This window comes from Cebus imitator, unplaced genomic scaffold (genome assembly GCF_001604975.1).
Source record: "Cebus imitator isolate Cc_AM_T3 unplaced genomic scaffold, Cebus_imitator-1.0 Scaffold10, whole genome shotgun sequence".
Taxonomy (NCBI): Eukaryota; Metazoa; Chordata; class Mammalia; order Primates; family Cebidae; genus Cebus; species Cebus imitator.
The window spans coordinates 6138374-6158269 of NW_016107325.1; the positions used below are offsets into that span (position 1 = coordinate 6138374).

General features: G+C 35.4%; 1 protein-coding gene across 15 annotated transcripts in view; it reads left to right on the forward strand.

Annotated features, from left to right (window-relative positions):
- Nucleotides 1-19896, forward strand: part of SLC4A10 (solute carrier family 4 member 10) — a 364848-nt gene that overhangs the window by 169509 nt on the left and 175443 nt on the right. For all 15 annotated transcript variants that reach the window (XR_005203352.1, XM_037745609.1, XM_037745617.1 and 12 more), the window contains exon 3: nt 8958-9104. Coding sequence is in view for 14 of the 15 variants with exons in the window: in XM_037745609.1 (XP_037601537.1) it covers nt 8958-9104 (147 nt within the window). In the remaining variant the exon portion in view is untranslated. The remainder of the gene's footprint in view (nt 1-8957; nt 9105-19896) is intronic.

A 19896-nucleotide genomic window follows, 5' to 3' on the forward strand; every position in this document is an offset into this window, starting at 1 on the left:
CTCGGCTCACCGCAACCTCCGCCTCCTGGGTTCAGGCAATTCTCCTGCCTCAACCTCCTGAGTAGCTGGGATTACAGGCACGCACCACCATGCCCAGCTAATGTTTTGTATTTTTAGTAGGGACGGGGTTTCACCATGTTGACCAGGATGGTCACGATCTCTTCACCTTGTGATCCACCCGCCTCGGCCTCCCAAAGTGCTGGGATTACAGGCTTGAGCCACCGCGCCCAGCTATTTTTTTATTCTTGATTCTTAATTTACCTGCCCATTGAGATACCTGTCATAAGTAAACATTTCTCCATTGTTTTCCAATTTGAATCACTTTCCTGGTACTTTAAATTTTGTATTTTATATCCTGTCCATCTGTCTTTTATAATTTTTTTCCCAAATAAATTTTAGCACTCAGCTATTGCTGTGTCACAATCCATTTCCAAACTCAGTGGCTTCAAACAGCAACCATTTTATTTAGGTAATAATTCTGTAGGTTGTGAATTTGGGTTGGACTCAGCCAGTTAGTTCTTCTAGTATGAGTTGGCTGGTGCCCACATCTACAATCAACTAATGATGTCACAATGGAGGCTGGCTGGTTTGTGAAGTCCTCAGCTGGATGACTGCCAGCTAGGGCTTCTCTCTCCATGGTCACTGATTATCCAGCTGGCTAGGCTGGAGACATTTGCTAATGTCACATTTGTTAATGCCTCATTGATCCAGATTCAAGGATTGGAGAAATATATTCCAACTCTTAATGGAGGGAGCTGCTAAAATATGGCCATTAAAAAAATTACCACATTATCTATGTATTTTTCATTTGTAAACATCTATACAGAAATACCAAGTGTTTTTATCTTTGCTTTCAGATTTTTTAATTGTTTCACAGTTGAATTTCATAAACTTTCCTCATGAAAATCTGTTTTTCTCCTCAGCAACTCCTCAGTTTTTCCAGGCAAGCCTTTCTGTTCTTAATTACTGTAATTTTCAGAATGAGCTACTTTCTACATGTGCACATGTCTTTTAAATTAATATAATACAAAACTAAATCTGGAAAATTTTACAGTTTTACATTTTTTATTCACTTCCTAACCTATTTCCCTGAAGCAAATTGACAGGGCTGTTCAGAATTTATAATTTAATTAAAATGAGATTTGGGAGGTAAGGAAGTACCACTTTCTCTTTTGCATTCATTTTTTAAGGATCTCAGGACATATGTTGATCTATTTTCTCTCTCTTCCTTGCAAATTAAAACAACAAAATGTTTTAAAATAATAGTGAAATTGCAAGCTTTGCTGATTATAAAAATATGTGCTCTATCTCATCTTGCCTTTTCTCTCCTGCTCTGATATGATCTTCACATTATCCCCCCAATTGCTCTTCTGTTTTTGCTCACTTTAACTCCTTTTACTAAACTTTTCACTCCTTTGCTGATGTAAAACCTGGTTATTGTTTAAGAGCAACTCAAGTCCTATATCCTCCGTGAAGTTTTCACTGATTGCCTAGGTTATCCTTGATTTTACTCTGTTGTGAACTCCTACAGCATTTAATGGCTGGTACCACATAAGAACATTTGCCTCATTACAGATTGTTATTGGTTAATGCTTTTAATGTGTATTTTTAATTTGTATTATTTGCTGCTGTTTTCATTGTTGGGCTTAATTCATTAGCCTGTTTGTTGTTGTTGTTGTTTGTAGAGACGGGCTTTCTCCATGTTGGTCGGGCTAGTCTTGAACTCATGACCTCAGGTGATCTACCTGCCTCGGCCTCCCAAAGTGCTGGGATTACAAGCATGAGCCACTGCACCTGGCCTCATAAGCTGTTTTATGATCTACCAAAATTGGGAATTCTCATGTCATTTTTTAAAAGAAAACACATATTATTAGGTTTCATTTACTTATTCAAGACATTAAATGCTTATTATGTTCTAAGATTAAAAATAAACACTATCTCAAGATACAAAGTTAACTTAGTTTTGATGTTTTGCTCAAGACAGTGTTAGAAACTTGTAAGAAACAGTATTTTGAAAATGTGCCACAGTACCTTACAAACTAGTAAATCTAAGTTAGTGGCCCTTTTGATGAACAACTTTAGGACTTTAAAGATTTCTACTCTCTATCTAAAATAGTTGTAGTCACATAGCCTTTTGTTTTATAATTATTACAAATACTTTCCCAGGGTCAGGTGAGTATGGCCAGCATTAGTTTAACACTGTCTTTTTCTTTTAACAAGAAAACACAAGGAACCATGGTGCAGTAGCCTAATAATACCTCTTTGCTATCCTCTCAGTCTCTTTTTCTCTGTTACTCTCCCTCAGCAGAAAATTTCATTGGACTTCGAGTGCTTTGATATATTATGATTAATGATGCCTTGTGTTTTCTGACTCTGTTAGAGTCACCATGGAATTAAACATTATATGCTTACTCAGCTTAATGTACTTGACCTTTTCCTATGATTGACACATCTAAATTTCTGTAGCAACTCAGTCATTATGCAACAGCTGTGTTATATTTATTTCATATAAAAACCAAAAACAAAAAGGCACAGTGATCTTCAAGAGTAGATACCTTGAACCCTTCCCTCCCAGCTAAATGAAGGAGACTAGTTTATTAATAGCATTATTAATCAGTTTCCAAATACATCTCTCTCCTCACCACATTTTATAAACATTCAGTTTACTGTGACCATAGTCACATCAAGAATCATTTCAATAGTGGTACTTATTATATAATTAAAGTATTTTCAATAATTCTGAATCTGCTGAACATAATAATACCCACACAACTTAAGTGTCAAATATCCAGGATTTTTGCTCAGAAAATAATATATATAAACCTTTGATTTTCTTAATGATGAAACTGTATTTTGTCTGAATTGACGTGTATATCTTTAAGTTAAAGAGAGAAGGCCAGTCGTGCTGGCTCACGCCTGTAATACCAGCACTTTGGGAGGCCAAGGTGGGCTGATCACGAGGCCAGGAGATCAAGACCATCCTGGCTAACATGGTGAAACCCCGTATCTACTAAAATTACAGAAAATTAGCTGGGCGTGATGGCATGTGCCTATAGTCTCAGCTACTTGGGAGGCTGAGGCAGGAGAAATGCTTGAACCCAGGAGGTGGAGGTTGCAGTGAGCTGACAGCATTCCAGCCTGGCAATGGGCAACAGACTGAGACTGTCGAGAGAGAGAGAGAGAGAGAGAGAGAGAGAGAGAGAGAGAGAGACAGAGAAAGGCCTTGACATTTTTCTGTGACTTTTCCTTATCAATAGCTATGTTCTACCTGTCTAAGAATTCATTATGAATTCTGTATAGGCCTTTGAAAGCCAGAATTTGCTTTTTAACAGAGATTCTGCAGGGAGAAATTTTGGTTAACTATTTGAAGTGTTAGCTAAATAAGGCATTTTAGATAAGGTTTTACAAGACAAAAGAATCAGCTTATTTTCAGTTCTGAGCCTGAATTGTGCAAATGGTACTAACTGCAGATAAATTCTGAATAAATTCTAGTGTTCTCTGCTTATCTCAAAAAATCTTTTCTTTTAATGATACTGTTCCATGCTCACTAATGTTTTCAAAACTTATTCAAATCTAAATGGTTTTATATTTTTATTAAATTTTTTATTTTTAACATTATATAAAGTTAATTTTGTTGAGCATTTTATTAATTTAAGAAATGTCCACTTGAAAGGAATCCCTCCTTTAATTAAATTTTTGGCCTTTATTTATAAAATAAAAATTATTCTTTATGTATTCTTGAATAGTGAATCAAATTAGGTTAATAATTGTTAAGTCATTTTAGAACAATAACATCTGTCATTAAATTTCTTGAATTTTTTGCTTTCTCAGCTGATAGCTATCAGGGTGAAAAATTCAATTATGGATATTGGAAAAATTTATGGTAATATTAATCTGGAAATGTTATTTCTATACTATTCTTTACAGGACCTTTGTCTAATTCTTTAGGCTAGTGTTATAATTCCTAACAATTATAAAATGTCAGGATAATTCCTGACATTATAAAATTGGTAATGCAGAGAGAAACAAGAATAAAATGAAATGGGACAGGAAAACATGATTCCTCCTTCTTATTCCTTCCTTTAAGTCATTAGCATTGTGAAGGGAAAAGGGAACTAACATGCATTAGAGTTCCCATGTACCAGGCATTGTCTTTGATATTTTATATTTATTGTATTATCTCATGTAATCTTTGTAGAAAATCTCCTAAATATATTAGTAAGTTTTTAATATCTGTATTTATTTATTTTATCCTGAAAACAAATGAGGTTTTTGGATCAAGACAGACCATTATTATCACTTATAGCAGTAGCCACCCTGGAAAGAAGACAGGGTTATGTGCACATGAGGGGAGCCCTGAAATTATGAATTTTGGAATTTATATAGGAATTACTATATAAATTCTTTATATAGTAAATGGTCTTCTCTTGTCTTCTCCTTTTCTGAGAGAGGAAGAGAAACCTTATCTCCCTTATATACAATAAGCAAATCTTTAGGGGAAAGAATGAGAAAGTCCCAGTTTAAACCCTTTGAAATGTAAACCAGTAGCTCTGGGATTTTCTTCTTTGAAATGTAAACACAGACCTCTAGAAGATAAGTGTCTGCATATCTCTGAAGGTCTCTATCTATTCAGTCCATCTTTAATCCAGATTTCAGTTTGTCTTGCTTTATAAGTCCCTAACTATGCAGAACCATGAAAACATTTTCTCTATAGTTCCACAATCATGAATTTTAGCAATTTTAGTACTGTTGCTATAAAATTGTGGCTTTTAGCTTGTTTCCATTCCTTTCATACAGTGTTTAGTAGCATAACGCATTATTAGGTCTGCTATCCATCTATTTTACTTGAAAATCATCCTCTCTATGTAAAAGATCTATTTATTCAATGGATATTTTTTAAGCACCAAAAACTGTCAAGCACTGTTCTGGGTATTTGGAATACATCAGTGGACAACTCAAAGATACCTGCCTTGCTTATATTTACAAGCTTTGGGGGTGGAATGCATAAAATTGAGATTTTGGAGGGGTTGTAATTGTTGCCGATGAAAAGCCTAGGATGAAAAGATAATTGGAAGATTAAAGTTTAAGAAGATGAAAGGCCAGAATATCACAATAATCATCTATATATGTTTTGGAATCTTAAGAAGTAAGGCAGTACGGAGGAGAATGACAATATGCAAAGAGCTCAGATAGTTGAGTGGGAATTACCTGGACCTTAGTAGATAGCAGCAACCATGAGGCAAAAGTATGTAGTGGGTATTATCGACCATGATATTTAAATCTGAAGAATGTCAGGAGGGATATGGGGAAACGGTCTGAAAATGTCAGAATGGAGCAAAGAAGCACCACTTTGCTTATTCCACTGACCCAACCAGACATCACAGGAACAAGAATGATACCTTTCCACCTTGCATAAGAACTGTGGGAAAGAAGCAGCCATCACTGAGAGGTGTAGGGGAAGCATTGTCCTCCAGAGAAGACAGATTTATGTTAGATCTAGGAAAGTAAAGGGAACACTTAGAAAATTCATTTTGGCTCACTGGAAGGGTTTCAGCAGCTGGGGAGAAATGAGAGAACAAAGGTAATTTTTACCAGCTTATAACCTCACGTGTATTACATGTGTTGCAAAACTAATGACTGTCTTTTCTCTTGCTTTATCTGATAACGTAGATAAGGATGTCTCCTGCAATCATTGTTGCCATATTTCCTGAGGCCATTTTCTTATTCTCGTAAAACTTTTCTACTTGTTTCTTCTTTAATTGTATTTTTTCTGTTTTTAATTTTGCTTTTTTTTAGCATTTCTGTCCTTCATATCCTGCTTACCTCTTAGTCTTTTTTGCCCAGCTTCTCACTTACTATTTTTTTGTTCTTTACTATTTTTCCTATCATTCTATTTCAAAATTAAACTGTCTGCTGTTTTCTCCAACCGCCCCCCTGACACACACACACCTCACTTTAGCTGTAGTTGAGACTGTGCAATATGCATCACACTAGAACTAATTTTGACAGGTAGCATCTCTACCTTAAACAAAGAAAGCTTTAACCGAAAAGGAATTACAGGAGAGAAGACAGTATTCTCCCCAACTGATGCTAACATTGCCACCTACATTTTCAACATTTTCAATAGTTAAGAGGTAGCAACTGATTACTTCCCCAGATTCCCTGTGCTCTGTTGATCTGTCTTAAACTCTAGAGAGAGAGAAAGTACGTTTGTTCATTAACTGTGGGGCTTAAAATGTGACAACTTTTTGAAACTTTTGTTTTATGAATGATGAAAAAAACCACTTTCTTAAAGATATAGCTACTAATATTTTCATTTTATAGATAAAGTGAAAGATAAAGCACTTTTTTCAAGGTTGCATAAATATAAATGACACAGACTGGATATGAATGTAAGCATTTGACTCAATCTCAGAGATCATGCTTTTAATTAATACTGTATTGATTCATACATAATATAACTTAATATTGTGGTCAATAAAATAACAAATAGTACCTGACACATATAGATATTAATTCACTTTCCTTTATTTCCCTTTTCCAAATTTGAGCCTTATTGGTAAAGGGCTTTTTGTTCGTTTTTATTATCTATAATCAGGTACTTGAACCAATTACAATTTTTCACTTGCCTGCATGAATCCATACAGGACAGAAACCTGAATATAGAAACTATTTTTCAGCTTTCAGTTTGCCAGAGGATTGACCTATAATTATTTTTAGGATTATAAAAGATTTATATCCATTATTAAAATATATATAATATCGGATTTTTTTCCAGCAATAGAGGAATAACTAATTCTATAGTTTCATACCAGTCTCACCTTCAATACTGCTAGAATTTGGAGGTAATTTAACCCTGTGTATAAAAAATAAATATTTTCCTTTTGGCATTTTATTGAAAAATCACATAACTTAAGTACAAATATATCTACTAAAGTAGGCTCATTCATTTTAGTAGAATTCAGTTATCCCTTTCAAAGAAACACTATCAGCCTAAGTAATATATATTGAATATTTTCGAAATCTCGCACTTTCAATTACATGTCTTCTGAAACTTATTATTGTAAGGCTTTGGTTTAGGCCTTCCCTGCTGTATTAGTTAACAGGCTGCCAGAAGAAAATGCCACAGACTGGAAAGCTTAAACTACAGAAATGTATTTTCTCACAGTTCTGGAGGCTGAGACACATAAGATTAAGACGGCTAGCCAGGTGGGTCTTGTTCTGAAGACTTTTCTTTTGGCTTATGGGAAGTTGCCATCTCCTTGCATGATTGTGTTACCGCTTGTGTGCCTGGAGAGAGAGCAAGAAAGGTAGCTCTTTGGTGTTTCTTCTTTTAGTAACAGGAATGAATCCAGCCCCACTCCTATGGCCTCATTTAACCTTAATTACCCTCTATAAAGGCCCTATTCTAAATACAATCACATTTGGGGTTGGGACTTCCAAATGTAAACCTCAGGGGGACATAAGCCTTCATCCATAGTATTGCCATTATAATATTTTGTATACTTTGGCACTTGAGAAAGTAAGATTTGTTTAAACCTAGTATTTTAATGTTTTCTTTAGAGGTTTTTTCCCTTGGTACAACACTCTCCTATATGTAATCTACTTGGTGACACAAATACCTGGTTGTTTGCTTGTACTTTTGCTTCCTCATAAAATAAATTTCTCTATGGCTACTTAGTGCTATGGATAGCTATGAATGTTAACTTTTTTTGGATAGGCTTTTGGAGTAGTTTAAGTTTATAAAAACATTGCACAGAAAGTTTAGACAGTTCCCATATATTTCCTCTCCCTGCTGCATATAATTTCTCCTATTATTCACATTTTATATTAGTGCAGTACATTTGTTGCAATTGATAAAACAACATTAATAGGTAACTAATAACCAAAGTCCATAGTTTACATTAGGGTACACTTTGTGTGATACAGTCCTATTGGTTTTGATAAATGTATAATGACATGTGCCTACCACTACAGTATCAAGAATGGTTTAACTTCCCTAAAAATGCCCTGTGCTCCACCTGTTCATCCCTATACTTTCTTCCTGAAGTCCTGACAACTGCTGATATTTTTGCTGTCTCTATAGTTTTAGCTTTTTCAGAATGTCATATAGTTGGAATAAGATAGTATGTAGCTTTCAAAACTGCCTTCTTTCATCTAGAAATATGCATTAATGGTTTTTTTCATGTCTTTTTTGTTTTGATAGCTCATTTCTTTTTCCAGTAGTCTCACTTTATCTGTAGGGGATATGTTCTAAGACCCCCAATAGACACCTGAAACCTCAGATAGTACCAAACCCTGTATATACTGTGTCTTTTCTATACATACATACCTATGATACAATTTAATTTATAAATTAGGCACAGTAAGAGATTAACAATAGCTAATAATAAAATTGAACAATTATACCAATATGCCAGAGTCATAACTCTTATGCTTTGGGACCTTTTTTAACTATAATAGATGGCCAATATCAAGTACAACATGCAGAAATAGAATAGAAAAACCTCCGTGGGATTTGGCATTAACATAGGCTTTAGTGAAACCTGTTTTATTACAGATAGTGACTTTTTAAAAAACACTTAACTGTGAAGGGAAGGGAATTGATGAGATAACACAATTATCTGAAGGTAGAGAGAAGATAGAACAATTTTTTTTTCTAATGAGAAGGGTGTAATTAAGCTTGGGGAATAGATACATAGAGATTATAAAGACAGTGATCATTGTGAAATATTTAAGTAAACAATTAGTATTATAAATGTTTGTGATAGAGCTATGGTATACTTAATTAGCCAAAATGCCAGAAGAGAGTGCCAAGCTCTAAGCTTTATGTATCATAAACATCAACAATTATTTGCTGAATTAAATTAAATCGAGTCTTCATTAACATGTAAATTATCACCTCTGTGCCCTGGAATAATTTGGAGTTTAATTTGTGCACTTATTTCCTAATGAAGGTCATCGAACACTATTTATTGGAGTACATGTACCCTTGGGAGGAAGAAAAAGCCATCGACGTCACAGGCATCGTGGTCATAAACACAGAAAGAGAGACAGAGAGAGAGATTCGGGATTAGAAGATGGAAGGGAGTCACCTTCATTTGGTAAGAATCCTTTTCCTTGTTTTTATTAAAATAATTATGGTAATATACTTGCTTCTACAGTTTATAATTAGGAGTAATGCCTTATGCTCATAAAATTGTTTATATTTTTATAAAAGATGTTGGGCAGGTTGGAGAGAAGTGGGAGAGTTAAAGCTTGATCTTTGTTTTCTGAAGTTGAGAATTGTATAGGAAATAGAATTAAGGAGTAAAGCTTAATTGTATAAACTCTTGATAATTTATATAAATAAGCATCATTATTCAAAGTGGTTTAAAAATCCAGGGGAAAATGCCTTAATTTAATTCCCATTTGCACTTTCACTGATGATTCCTGAGTTTCAGTCTTAGGGTGTTGTATTAGTCCATTTTCATACTGCTGATAAAGACATATCTGAGACTGGACAATTGACCAAAGAAAGAGGTTAAATTGAACTTACAGTTCCACATGACTGGGGAAGCCTCACAATCATGGTGGAAACCAAGGAGGAGCAAGTCACGTCTTATGTGGGTGGCAGTAGGCAAAGAGAACTTGTGCAGGAAAACTTCCCCTTATAATAACTATCAGATCTCATGAGACTTACTATCATGAGAGCAGCACAGGAAAGGCCTGCCCCGATGATTCAGTTAACTCCTACTGGGTCCCTCCCACACATGTGGAAATTCAAGATGAGATTTGGGTAAGGACACAGCCAAACCATATCATTCTGCTCCTGGGCCCTCCCAAATCTCATGTCCTGACATCTCAAAACCAATCATGCCTTTCTAAGAGTCCCCCAAGGTCTCAACTCATTTCAGCATTAACTCAAAAGTCCTCAGTCCAAAGTCTTATCTGAGATAAGGCAAGTCCCTTCTACCTGTGAGCCTGTTAAAATCAAAAGCAAATTAGTTACTTCCTAGGTACAACTGGGGTGCAGGCATTGGATAAATACTGCCATTCCAAAAGGAAGATACTAGCCAAAACAAAGAGGCTACAGCCCCCATACACATCAAAAATCCTGCAGGGCAGTCAAAACTTAAAGCTCCAAAATGATCTTCTTTGACTCTATGTCTCAGATCCAGGTCACACTGATGCAAGAGGTGGACTCCCATAGTCTTGGGCAGCTTCATCCTTGTGGCTTTGTAGGGTATAGCCCCCCTCCTGGCTGCTTTCAAGGGCTGGTATTGAGTGTCTGTCACTTTTCCAGGCTCACAAGTGCGAGCTGTGAGTGGATCTTCCATTCAGGGGTCTGGAGGACCGTGGCCCTCTTCTCACAACTCCAATAGGCAGTGTCCTAGTAGGGACTCCTGTGGGGGCTGTAACCCCACATTTCCCTCTGCACTTCCCTAGCAGAGGTTCTCCATGAGGGCCCTGCTCCTGGAGCAAACTACTGCCTGGGCATCCAGGCATTTCCATACATCCTCTGAAATCTAGGCAAAGGTTCCCAAACCCCAGTTCTTGACTTGTTTACACCTGTAGACTCAACACCATGTGGAAGCTGTTAAGGCTTGAGGCTTGTACCTTCTAAAGCCACAGCCTGAGGTCTACATTTGCCCCTTTCAGCCATAGCTGGAGCAGCTGGAATGCACGGTACCAAGTTTCTAGGTTGCACACAGCATGGGTACCTTTTGCCTCACCCACAAAACCACTTTTCCCTCCTGGGCCTCTGGGCTTGTGATGGAAGGGGCTGCCATAAAGACCTTTGACATTCTCTGGAGACATTTTCCCCTCTGTCTTTGAAATTAACATCTGACTCCTCATTACTTATGCAAATTTCTGCAGCTGGTTTGAATTTAGCCTCAGAAAATGGGTTTTTCTTTTCTATTGCATTGTCAGGCTGCAAATTTTCTGAACTTTTATCCTCTGCTTCCCTTATGAAACTGAATGCCTCTAACAGCACCCAAGTTACCTCTTGAATGCTTTGCTGCTTAGAAATTTCTTCTGCCAGATACCCTAAATCATCTCTCTCAGGTTCAGAGTTTCACAACTCTCTAGGGCAGGGGTAAAATGCCGCCAGTCTTTTTGCTAAAACATAACAAGAGTTACCTTTGCTCCAGTTCCCAACAAGTTCCTCATCTCCACCTGAGACTGCCTGGACCTTATTGTCCATATTGCTATCAGGCTTTTGGTCGAAGCCATTCAACAAGTCTCTAGGAAGTTCCAAACTTTCCCACATTTTCCTGTTTTCTTCTGATCCCTCCAAACTGTTCCAACTTCTGCCTGCTACGGAGTTCTGGAGTCACTTCCACGTTTTTGAGTATCTTTTCAACAGCACCCCACTCTACTTGTATCAATTTATTATACTAGTACGTTTTCATGCTGCTGATAAAAATGTACCTGAGACTGGGCAATTTACAAATGAAAGACGTTAAATTGGACTTACAGTCCCACATGGCTGGGAAAGCCTCACAATCATGGTGAAGGCAAGGAGGAACAAGCCACGTATTATGTGGATGGCAGCAGGCAAAGAGAGCTTGGGCAGGAAAACTGTCCCTTATAACTATCAGATCTCATGAGTCTTACTTACTATCATGAGAATAGCATAGGGAAGACCTGACCCCATGATTCAGTTACCTCTCTCTAGGTCCTTCCTACAAAACATGGGAATTCAAGATAAGATTTGGATGGGGACATAGCCAAACCATTTCAGATGTGAACTTTTTACTATTGTGAATGCTCTCCCTTTAAAAGTGTTTACAGAATACCACAATATGTGTTTTCATAGTTGTCAAAATTTTCTGAGTGCCATGAGAGCCCATATGCATGACATAACTGACAATCCGGTTTTCAGTTCCTTGACCATCCCATAACTTGTGACCTTCTCAGTCACTGTACTTAGCTTACCTCCTCATCCATGATTATTCTAACCCTGAAGTCACTAATTCACTTATCTTTCTCTCTGAGCACAGTTTCACTCCTTTCTTGCTTGTGCAACTACTTAACCCCTTTACTTTTCTTCTATCTATAAGTTTGTCTTTATTTGCTTATTCTACTCTGATTGCACAGCATGCAGTTTAGGAATCCTTTAGCATTACTAGTATTCCATCAATATTACCAGTAGTCTATTTAGTAATACTAGTATTCTAAATATCTTAGGTTCTAAGTTTTAGTTTTATTCATACCTCTACTACCTCTTTTATTTTCATTTTTAATAGGAAACAGCATTTTATTTAAAATGTTTTAATAGATTTCTTAAAAATGTAAATAATTGAATTAAATGTAGTTTAGATTGCTTGTATGAATTAATTTACATTTGTTCACAATCTTGAAAAATAATTTAGCTAGGTATGCAATTCCAAATTGACAGGTATTTTAACTCAGAACTTTCAACATAATATCCATTGATTTATCAATTTCATGAAGATGTAAAGAAAAGAGATAAAAATCTATTGTTCCATATTTAATTTGGATTTTATATTTTTATGAGTTTAAATAATTTCCTTTATTTTGGTATTTAGCTTTGCATTTATTATGATGTTTTGAGATATATACATATATATATATATATATATATATATATATAACTTTTCTGCTTTTCTTGGTTGATATTTAATGAAAATGTGTATTATTAGTTCTTTAAAATGTTTAAACGTACTATTTTCTATTATTTTCTCCCCCATTTATTTAAATTCCTTTTTTAAAAATTCATTAGGCATATCCCTTTCAGTTTCATTTTCAACTTATTTTGATCCCTCTTATATTTTTTCATCATTTTTCTCCTTGTCCTGACATTGAAGTGTTTATTTCAGCTTATTAATTTATTCGTATTTTAGCTCATAGTTTTTGCCTTGTTCATATCCCTCTATTTTATTTAAACATTTTGACTATGTATGTATTTCAGTTACTTTACTTTGGATTCAGGGGATACATGTGCAGGTGTGTTACATGAGTATGTTGCATGATGCTGACGTTTGGGGTATGGATGGTCCTACCACCCAGGTAGTGAGTACAGAGTATAGTTAATTTTACAACCCTTGTTCCCTGCCCTCCTTCCCAGCTCTGGTGATTCCCAGTGTCTATTGTTGCCATCTTTATGTCCATGAGTACCCAGTGTTGAGCTCCAACTTATGAGTGAAAACATGTGGTATTTGGTTTTCTGTTCCTGAGTCAATTTACTTAGGATAATGGCCTCCAGCTGCATTCACTTTCCGCAAGGGCTGAACCAATTTATATTTTCACTAACAGTGTGTAAGCATTCCAGTTTCTCTGCAGCCTTGTGAACATCTGTTATTTCTTGACTTTTTAATAATCACCATCCAGACTTGTATGGGATGGTATCTCCTTGTAATTTTGATTTGCACTTCTCTGATAATGAAGGATGTTGAGCATTTCTTCATATGTTTGTTGACTGCTTATATGTTTTCTTTTGAGAAGTGTCTGTTCATATCCTTTGCTCATTTTTAATAGGATTATTTGTTTCTTACTTGTTAATTTGTTTAAATTTTGCTTATGGATTCTGTGTATCAGACATTTTTTTGAATGCATGGTTTGCAAATATTTTCTCCCATTCTGTAAACTGTCTGTTTAGACATATTGAGATTTGCCTGCAGAGGTTTTTAGTTTAATTAGGTCCCACTTGTCAATTTTTGTTTTTGTTGCAATTGCTTTTGGAGACTTAGCCATAAATTATTTGTCGAAGTTAATGTTAGGAAGGGTGTTTCCTAGACTTTCTTCTATAATTTTCATAACTTAAGGTCTTACATTTAATTATTTAATCCAACTTGAGTTAATTTTTGTATATAGTGAAAAGTAGGGATCCAGTTTCATTCTTTTGCATATATATGGCTTGACAGTTATCCCAGTACCAATTATTGAACAGGGGATCCTTTCTCTGTTGGTGATTTTTGTTGACTTTGTTGAACATGAGATGGTTGTAGGTGTTTGGCTTTATTTCTGGGTTCTCTATTCTATTCCATTGCTGTATGTGTCTGTTTTTGTATGCTGTTTAGGTTAATGTAGCTGTATAGTATAGTTTAAAGTCAGATAACTTGATGCCTCTTACTTTGTTCTTTTTGCTTAGAATTGCTTTGGCTATTTGGGCTCTTTTTTGATTCCATATTAATTTTAGAATAGTTTTTTCTAATTCTCTGAAAAACAATGTTGGTATTTTGATAGAGATAGTATTGAGTCCTGTAAATTGCTTTGGACAGTATGGTCATTTTAATGATATTGATTCTTTCTATTCATGAGCATGGAACATTTTTACATTTATTTGTGTTGTCTGATTTCTTTCAGCAGTGTTTTGTAGTTTCTTCTTGTAGAGATCTTTCACCTACTTTGTTAGATGTATTACATTTTGTGTGTGTGTGCCTATTGTAAATGGGATTGAGTTTTTGGCCTTGCTCTCTGATACAGTGTTATTGGTATATAGAAGTACTACTGAGTTTTATACATTGATTTTGTATCCTGACACTTTACTGAAATTGTTTTTCAATTCTAGTAGCCTTTTGGTGGAGTCTTTAGGGTTTTCTACGTATCAAATTACAATCATCAGCAAAGAGAGATAGTTTGACTAACTCTCTGAATGCCTTTCATTTCTTTCTCTTGCCTGATTGCCCTGGCTGGGTCTTCCCATACTATGTTGAATAGGAATGGTAAGAGTAGGCATCCCTTTCTTGTTCTGTTTCCCAAGGGGAAGAGTTACAGCTTTTGCCCATTCAGTATGATTTTAGCTGTGTGTTTTTCATAGATGGCTCTTATTGTTTTGAGGCATGCTTCTTCAATGACTAGCCTGTTGAGGTTATTTTATCAACAGGGATTTCGGATTCTTTTGAAGGCCTTTTCTGTATCTATCGAGATAACCATATAGTTTTGGCTTTTATTCTGTGTATGTAGGGAATCATATCTATTCAATTGTGTATGTGGAACCAACCTTGCATCCCAGGAATGCAACTTACTTTACAATGACAAATTAGTTTTTGATGTGCTGCTGGATTCAGTTTGTTAGTATTTTGTTGAGGATTTTGTGTCTATATTCATCAGGGGTATTAGCTTGAAGTTTTCTGTTTCTGTGTGTTTTTGCCAGATTTTGGTATAAAGATGATGTTGGCTTTTATAACATGTTAGTGGGAAGCCACCCATCATCCTCAGTTTTTTGGAAGAATTTTAGTAGGATTGGTACCAATTCTTCTTTGTATGTCTAGTAGAATTCAGCTGTGAATCCATCTGGTTCAGGGCTTTTTTTGGTTGGTAGGTTTTTTTAAATTACTGATTCAATTTCAGAACTTGTTATTGGCTTATTCATGTTTTCACTTTATTCCTTATTCAATCTTGGAAGGTTTTGTGTTTCCAAGAACTTATCCATTTCCTCTAGATTTTCTAATTTGTTTGCATAGAGATGTTCACAAGAGTCTCTGATTAGTCTCTGAATATCTTTTGTATTTTTGTGGGATTGGTTGTAATGTCATTTCTAATTGTGCTAATTTGGGTCTTCTCTTTTTTTGTTAATTTAACTAGTAGTTTATTTCAAAAAGCAAACTCTTCATTTTATTGATCTTTTGTATGGACTTCTGCATCTCAATTTCTTTCAGCTGTTCTCTGATTTTAATAATTTCTTTTCTTCTACCGGCTTTTGAAGCCATGCTTATATTGGTGTTTCTCCATTTCCCTCTTTTCTCCTTGCCTCCAGAAGCAGAAATCTGCTGGAAATAATCATTCAACAGGGCAGATTGTAACTGTTATAAAATTGTGACTCACGGAGACAATCAACATCTCTTCCTAATTCCATTGTGTATCTTTGACTTTTGAAGTAATTATTTTTCAACTTTCTTCACCTTCTTCGTCAATCTTCAACATCCTCTCTTTTCACCATTACTTAGAGTAATCTTGCTTTCTACTTCGGAGGGAAAATATATCATCAGAAATAACTCACTTTACTTTCTTCCTATTAAAAAGTTATAGCTGCAGCCTTTCTTCCTATTAAACAGTTAAAACTGCAAGAAAATAATGAAGTTATCTTTTCCTTTATGTTTATTTTCTATTCCCACTCACCACTTTGGAAACTTATGCCATTTCTAATTTAATTGACCTCTTCCTCTTCAAATAGATTGTTCTTATCACCTTTTAAACATGATAAAGTCTCTACCATTTTAAGAAGTTCCCCAGCCTCCTCCAAATCCACCTTTAGTCATTCAGATAGGTAAGGTAACTGCATATAAATGTTTGGGGTAACAATTTTACTTTTAAATACCTCTCGATATTGCTCTATTTACTTTATTCAATATCTTGCTTTAGTAAGCATTACAGATAAGTCTATAGCCTTTCTATTTTTATTTTAATTTTTAGGTTTATGTTTTTAGTCCTGAAATGTTTACAGACATTTTTCTGTGTCCCTTAATGAAGAAAATTGCTAAGATTGACCTAATGGTAAGTGTATTAAAAAGCTTTTCCAGCCTGCATACACAGATGGTTTTCTACCTAGGGAACATTTTCCTATTATATTTTATTCTGTTCAGTTTACTTTGATATCTTTGTGAAGACTTTCTTTGCTTATATCCCTCGACTTTCTTCAAACATTTTAACTACATGTACCTTTCTTTTTTTATTTTTTCAACTTTGGATTTGGGGGTACATGTGCGGGTTTGTTACATGTATATGTTGCATGATGTTGACATTTGAAGTATAGATGGTCCTATTACGCAGGTAGTGAGCACAGAGTATAGTTATACAACCCTGTTACCTGCCCTTCTTCCCAGCTCTGGTGATTCCCAGTACCTATTGTTGCCATCTATATGTCCATGAGTACCCAATGTTTAGCTCCCACTTATGAGTGAGAACATGCAGTATTTGGTTTTCTGTTCCTGAGTTAATTTGCTTAGGAGAAATGGCCTCCAGCTGCATTTATGTTGCTGCAAAAGGACATGATATTGCTCTTTTTATGGTGATGTTGCTCTTTCCATGGTGTATGTATACCACATTTTCTTTATTCACCTCATCATAATGGCACCTAATTGATTTCATGTCTTTGCTATGGTGAATAGTACTTTGATGAACATACAAGTACATGTCAGACTTCTGATTTCTACCCCGTATCCTTTTTCTTTAATATTAGTCTTTTATATTACCATTTGATTATCTGCAGTATAAATTCTGCATTTTCCTATTTTTATTATAGGTTTTGATACTGCTGTTGAATTTTTAGTTTTCATGAATTTCTTTCTTATCTCATTCTATTTTCTTTACATTTTAGCCTGTTCTTTCCTGATTACTTTTTATTTTTTTCTGCTTGGTAGAGTATATCCCCAGTGATTTCTGGATAGTTTCTTTTTATTCTAAAGTGGATAATTTTCAGAGCTATGATCTTCCTTTGGACTGTCAGATTATTTTTACTCTTGATTGATTTTTAGTACTTTTTATGGACTCCCAGTTTTTTTCCTTTTTTTCTCATTTTTAAACAAGGCAAGGTAGATTCCTGCTATATCTACCCAGCTATATCCTAAAATTTCTTAATGACGCTGCTACCAGTATGTTCCATGTTTCCAATGGTATGTATAATTATAAGCATTACACTTTCCAAATGCCCTTTACTTCTACCAGGGGCAGCATGGTTGTTGGTGGCAGAGTGTGTAAAGAAAAGTGCTCTAGGTATCCTGCACCACCATGATAGAAGGATGGTTGTCTGTAAGAATGGGTAGATGGGCAGAGAGTGTAAGATGTACTAAGTATCTTCCATGTTTTTACATGTTTTCTGTTTCATGAGAGGAAGTTTTAGACTGTAAAAAAGTGACAATTTGGCATATTTTTCTCATTCAAGTTCCATCTGCTTAAAGTTAGCAGAGATGCCCTCTTAGACACTAGGAATGGATTATCTGTTGGGCTATGCTCTAATGATGAGTTTTTATCATTTTCTCATATTTGAGAAAATATATTTATATCATCTTACAAATGTTTAGTGAACAAAATAAAATAAGCTATATTTATCATTTGTTTGTTCCCTGTGCCTCTTTTTATTTATTTTTCCATAACTGGATGCATTGTGCCAGTTTTTCTAGAACAGTAGTTCTCAGTATTGACTGCATTTGGGTGTTGTAAAACCGTACTAATGCTCAACCCCTACATTAACCATAATCTCTGTGCCTGGAGCCTAAGCATGAGTATTTTTTAAAAAGTACTCCCAGGTGATTCTTCTGTGAAGCTGTTGATAACTACACAGAAAGTTAATATCCACTGTTCTGAAAACTTTTTTATTTAAAGTTTAGTTCATCAAGAATCTAATATCCAGAATTTATAGGGAACTTAAACAAGTCAACAAGCAAAAAAGTGATTTAAAAGTGGGTAAAAGACATGAACAGACACTTCTTAAAAGAAGATATGTAAGCAGCCAATAAATATATGAAGAAATGCTCAATATCATTAATCATGAGAGAAATGCAAATCAAAACCATAATAAGATACTATCTCACACCAGTCAGAATGGTGACTATTAAAAAGTCAAAAAATAACAGATGCTGACAAGACTGCAGAGAAAAGTGTATGCTTATACACTGTTGGTGGAAATATAAATTGGTTCAGCCACTATGGAAAGCATTTTGGAGAGTTCTCAAAGAACTTAAAACAGAACTACTCTTGACTCAGCAATGTCATTACTGTGTATATACCCAAAAGAAAACGAATCATTCTATCAAAAGACATGGTTGTGAGTGTTCATCACAGTGCCATTCACCATAGCAAAGATGTGGAATCGACCTAGGTGCACATCAGCAGTGGATTGAATAAAGAAAATGTACATATATTCCATGACATACATTGCATCCATACAAAAGAGCAAAATTATGTTCTTTGTAGCAGCATGTATACAACTGGAGGCCATTATCCTAAGTGAATTAATGCAGGAAGACAAAACCAAATACCACGTTTTCACTTGTAAGTGGGAGCTAAACATTGGGTAGTTGTGGACATAAAGATGGCAACAATAGACACTGGGAACCACCAAAGAGGAGAGGGAGAGTGGGGAACTAGGGTTAAAAAAAGTAATTATTGGGTGCTATGCTGCTCACTACTTGGGTGACAGGATCAATCATACCCGAAACCTCAGCATCATGCAATATGCCTATGTAACAAGCCTGCACATGTACCCCCGAATCTAAAATAAAAGTTGGAATTATTTTAAAAAGTTGCCAAACATAAAGAAAGAAAGCTGTACTGTTAGCTTCTAAAAATTCTTTAATAAATAAGCCATTTATTTTATAATAAAAATAGTAAAAGTAAATTTCTACCTGAAAGAACAAAGCCAACTATATTAGCATCAAATTTGAGCTTGCCAGAAATGCAGAATCTCAGGCCCCACCCGCTTGAGTCAGGATCTGTACATTAAAAATACCTTTAGATAACTGGTATGGTTTGGCTCTGTGTCCCTACCAAAATCTCATCTCCATTTGTAATCCCCACCTGTTGAGGGAGAGACTTATAATTTCCAAGTGAAGGAGTAAGGTAATTAGATCTTGAAGGTGGTTTCCCCCATGCTTTTGTCGTGATGGTGAATGAGTTCTCAGGAGATCTGAGGGATTTATAAGGGAGTGTTCCCTGCTTTTTGGTTGCTCTCTCTCCTGCCACCTTCTGAAGAAGGTGCCCACTTCCCCTTCTACCGCAATTGTAGATTTCCTGAGGCCTCCCAAGTTATGTGGAGTTGTGAGACAATTAAATCTCATTTCTTTATAAATTACCCAGTTTCAGGGAACTTCTTTATCGCAATGTGAAACAGACTAATACAGTAACCTATATGCCTCTTAAAATTTGACAAACAATGCTCTAGAACAGTACTTATTGGACCTTCTGGAACATTAGAATCATCTGAGTAGCTTTTAAAAAATAATTGCTGGC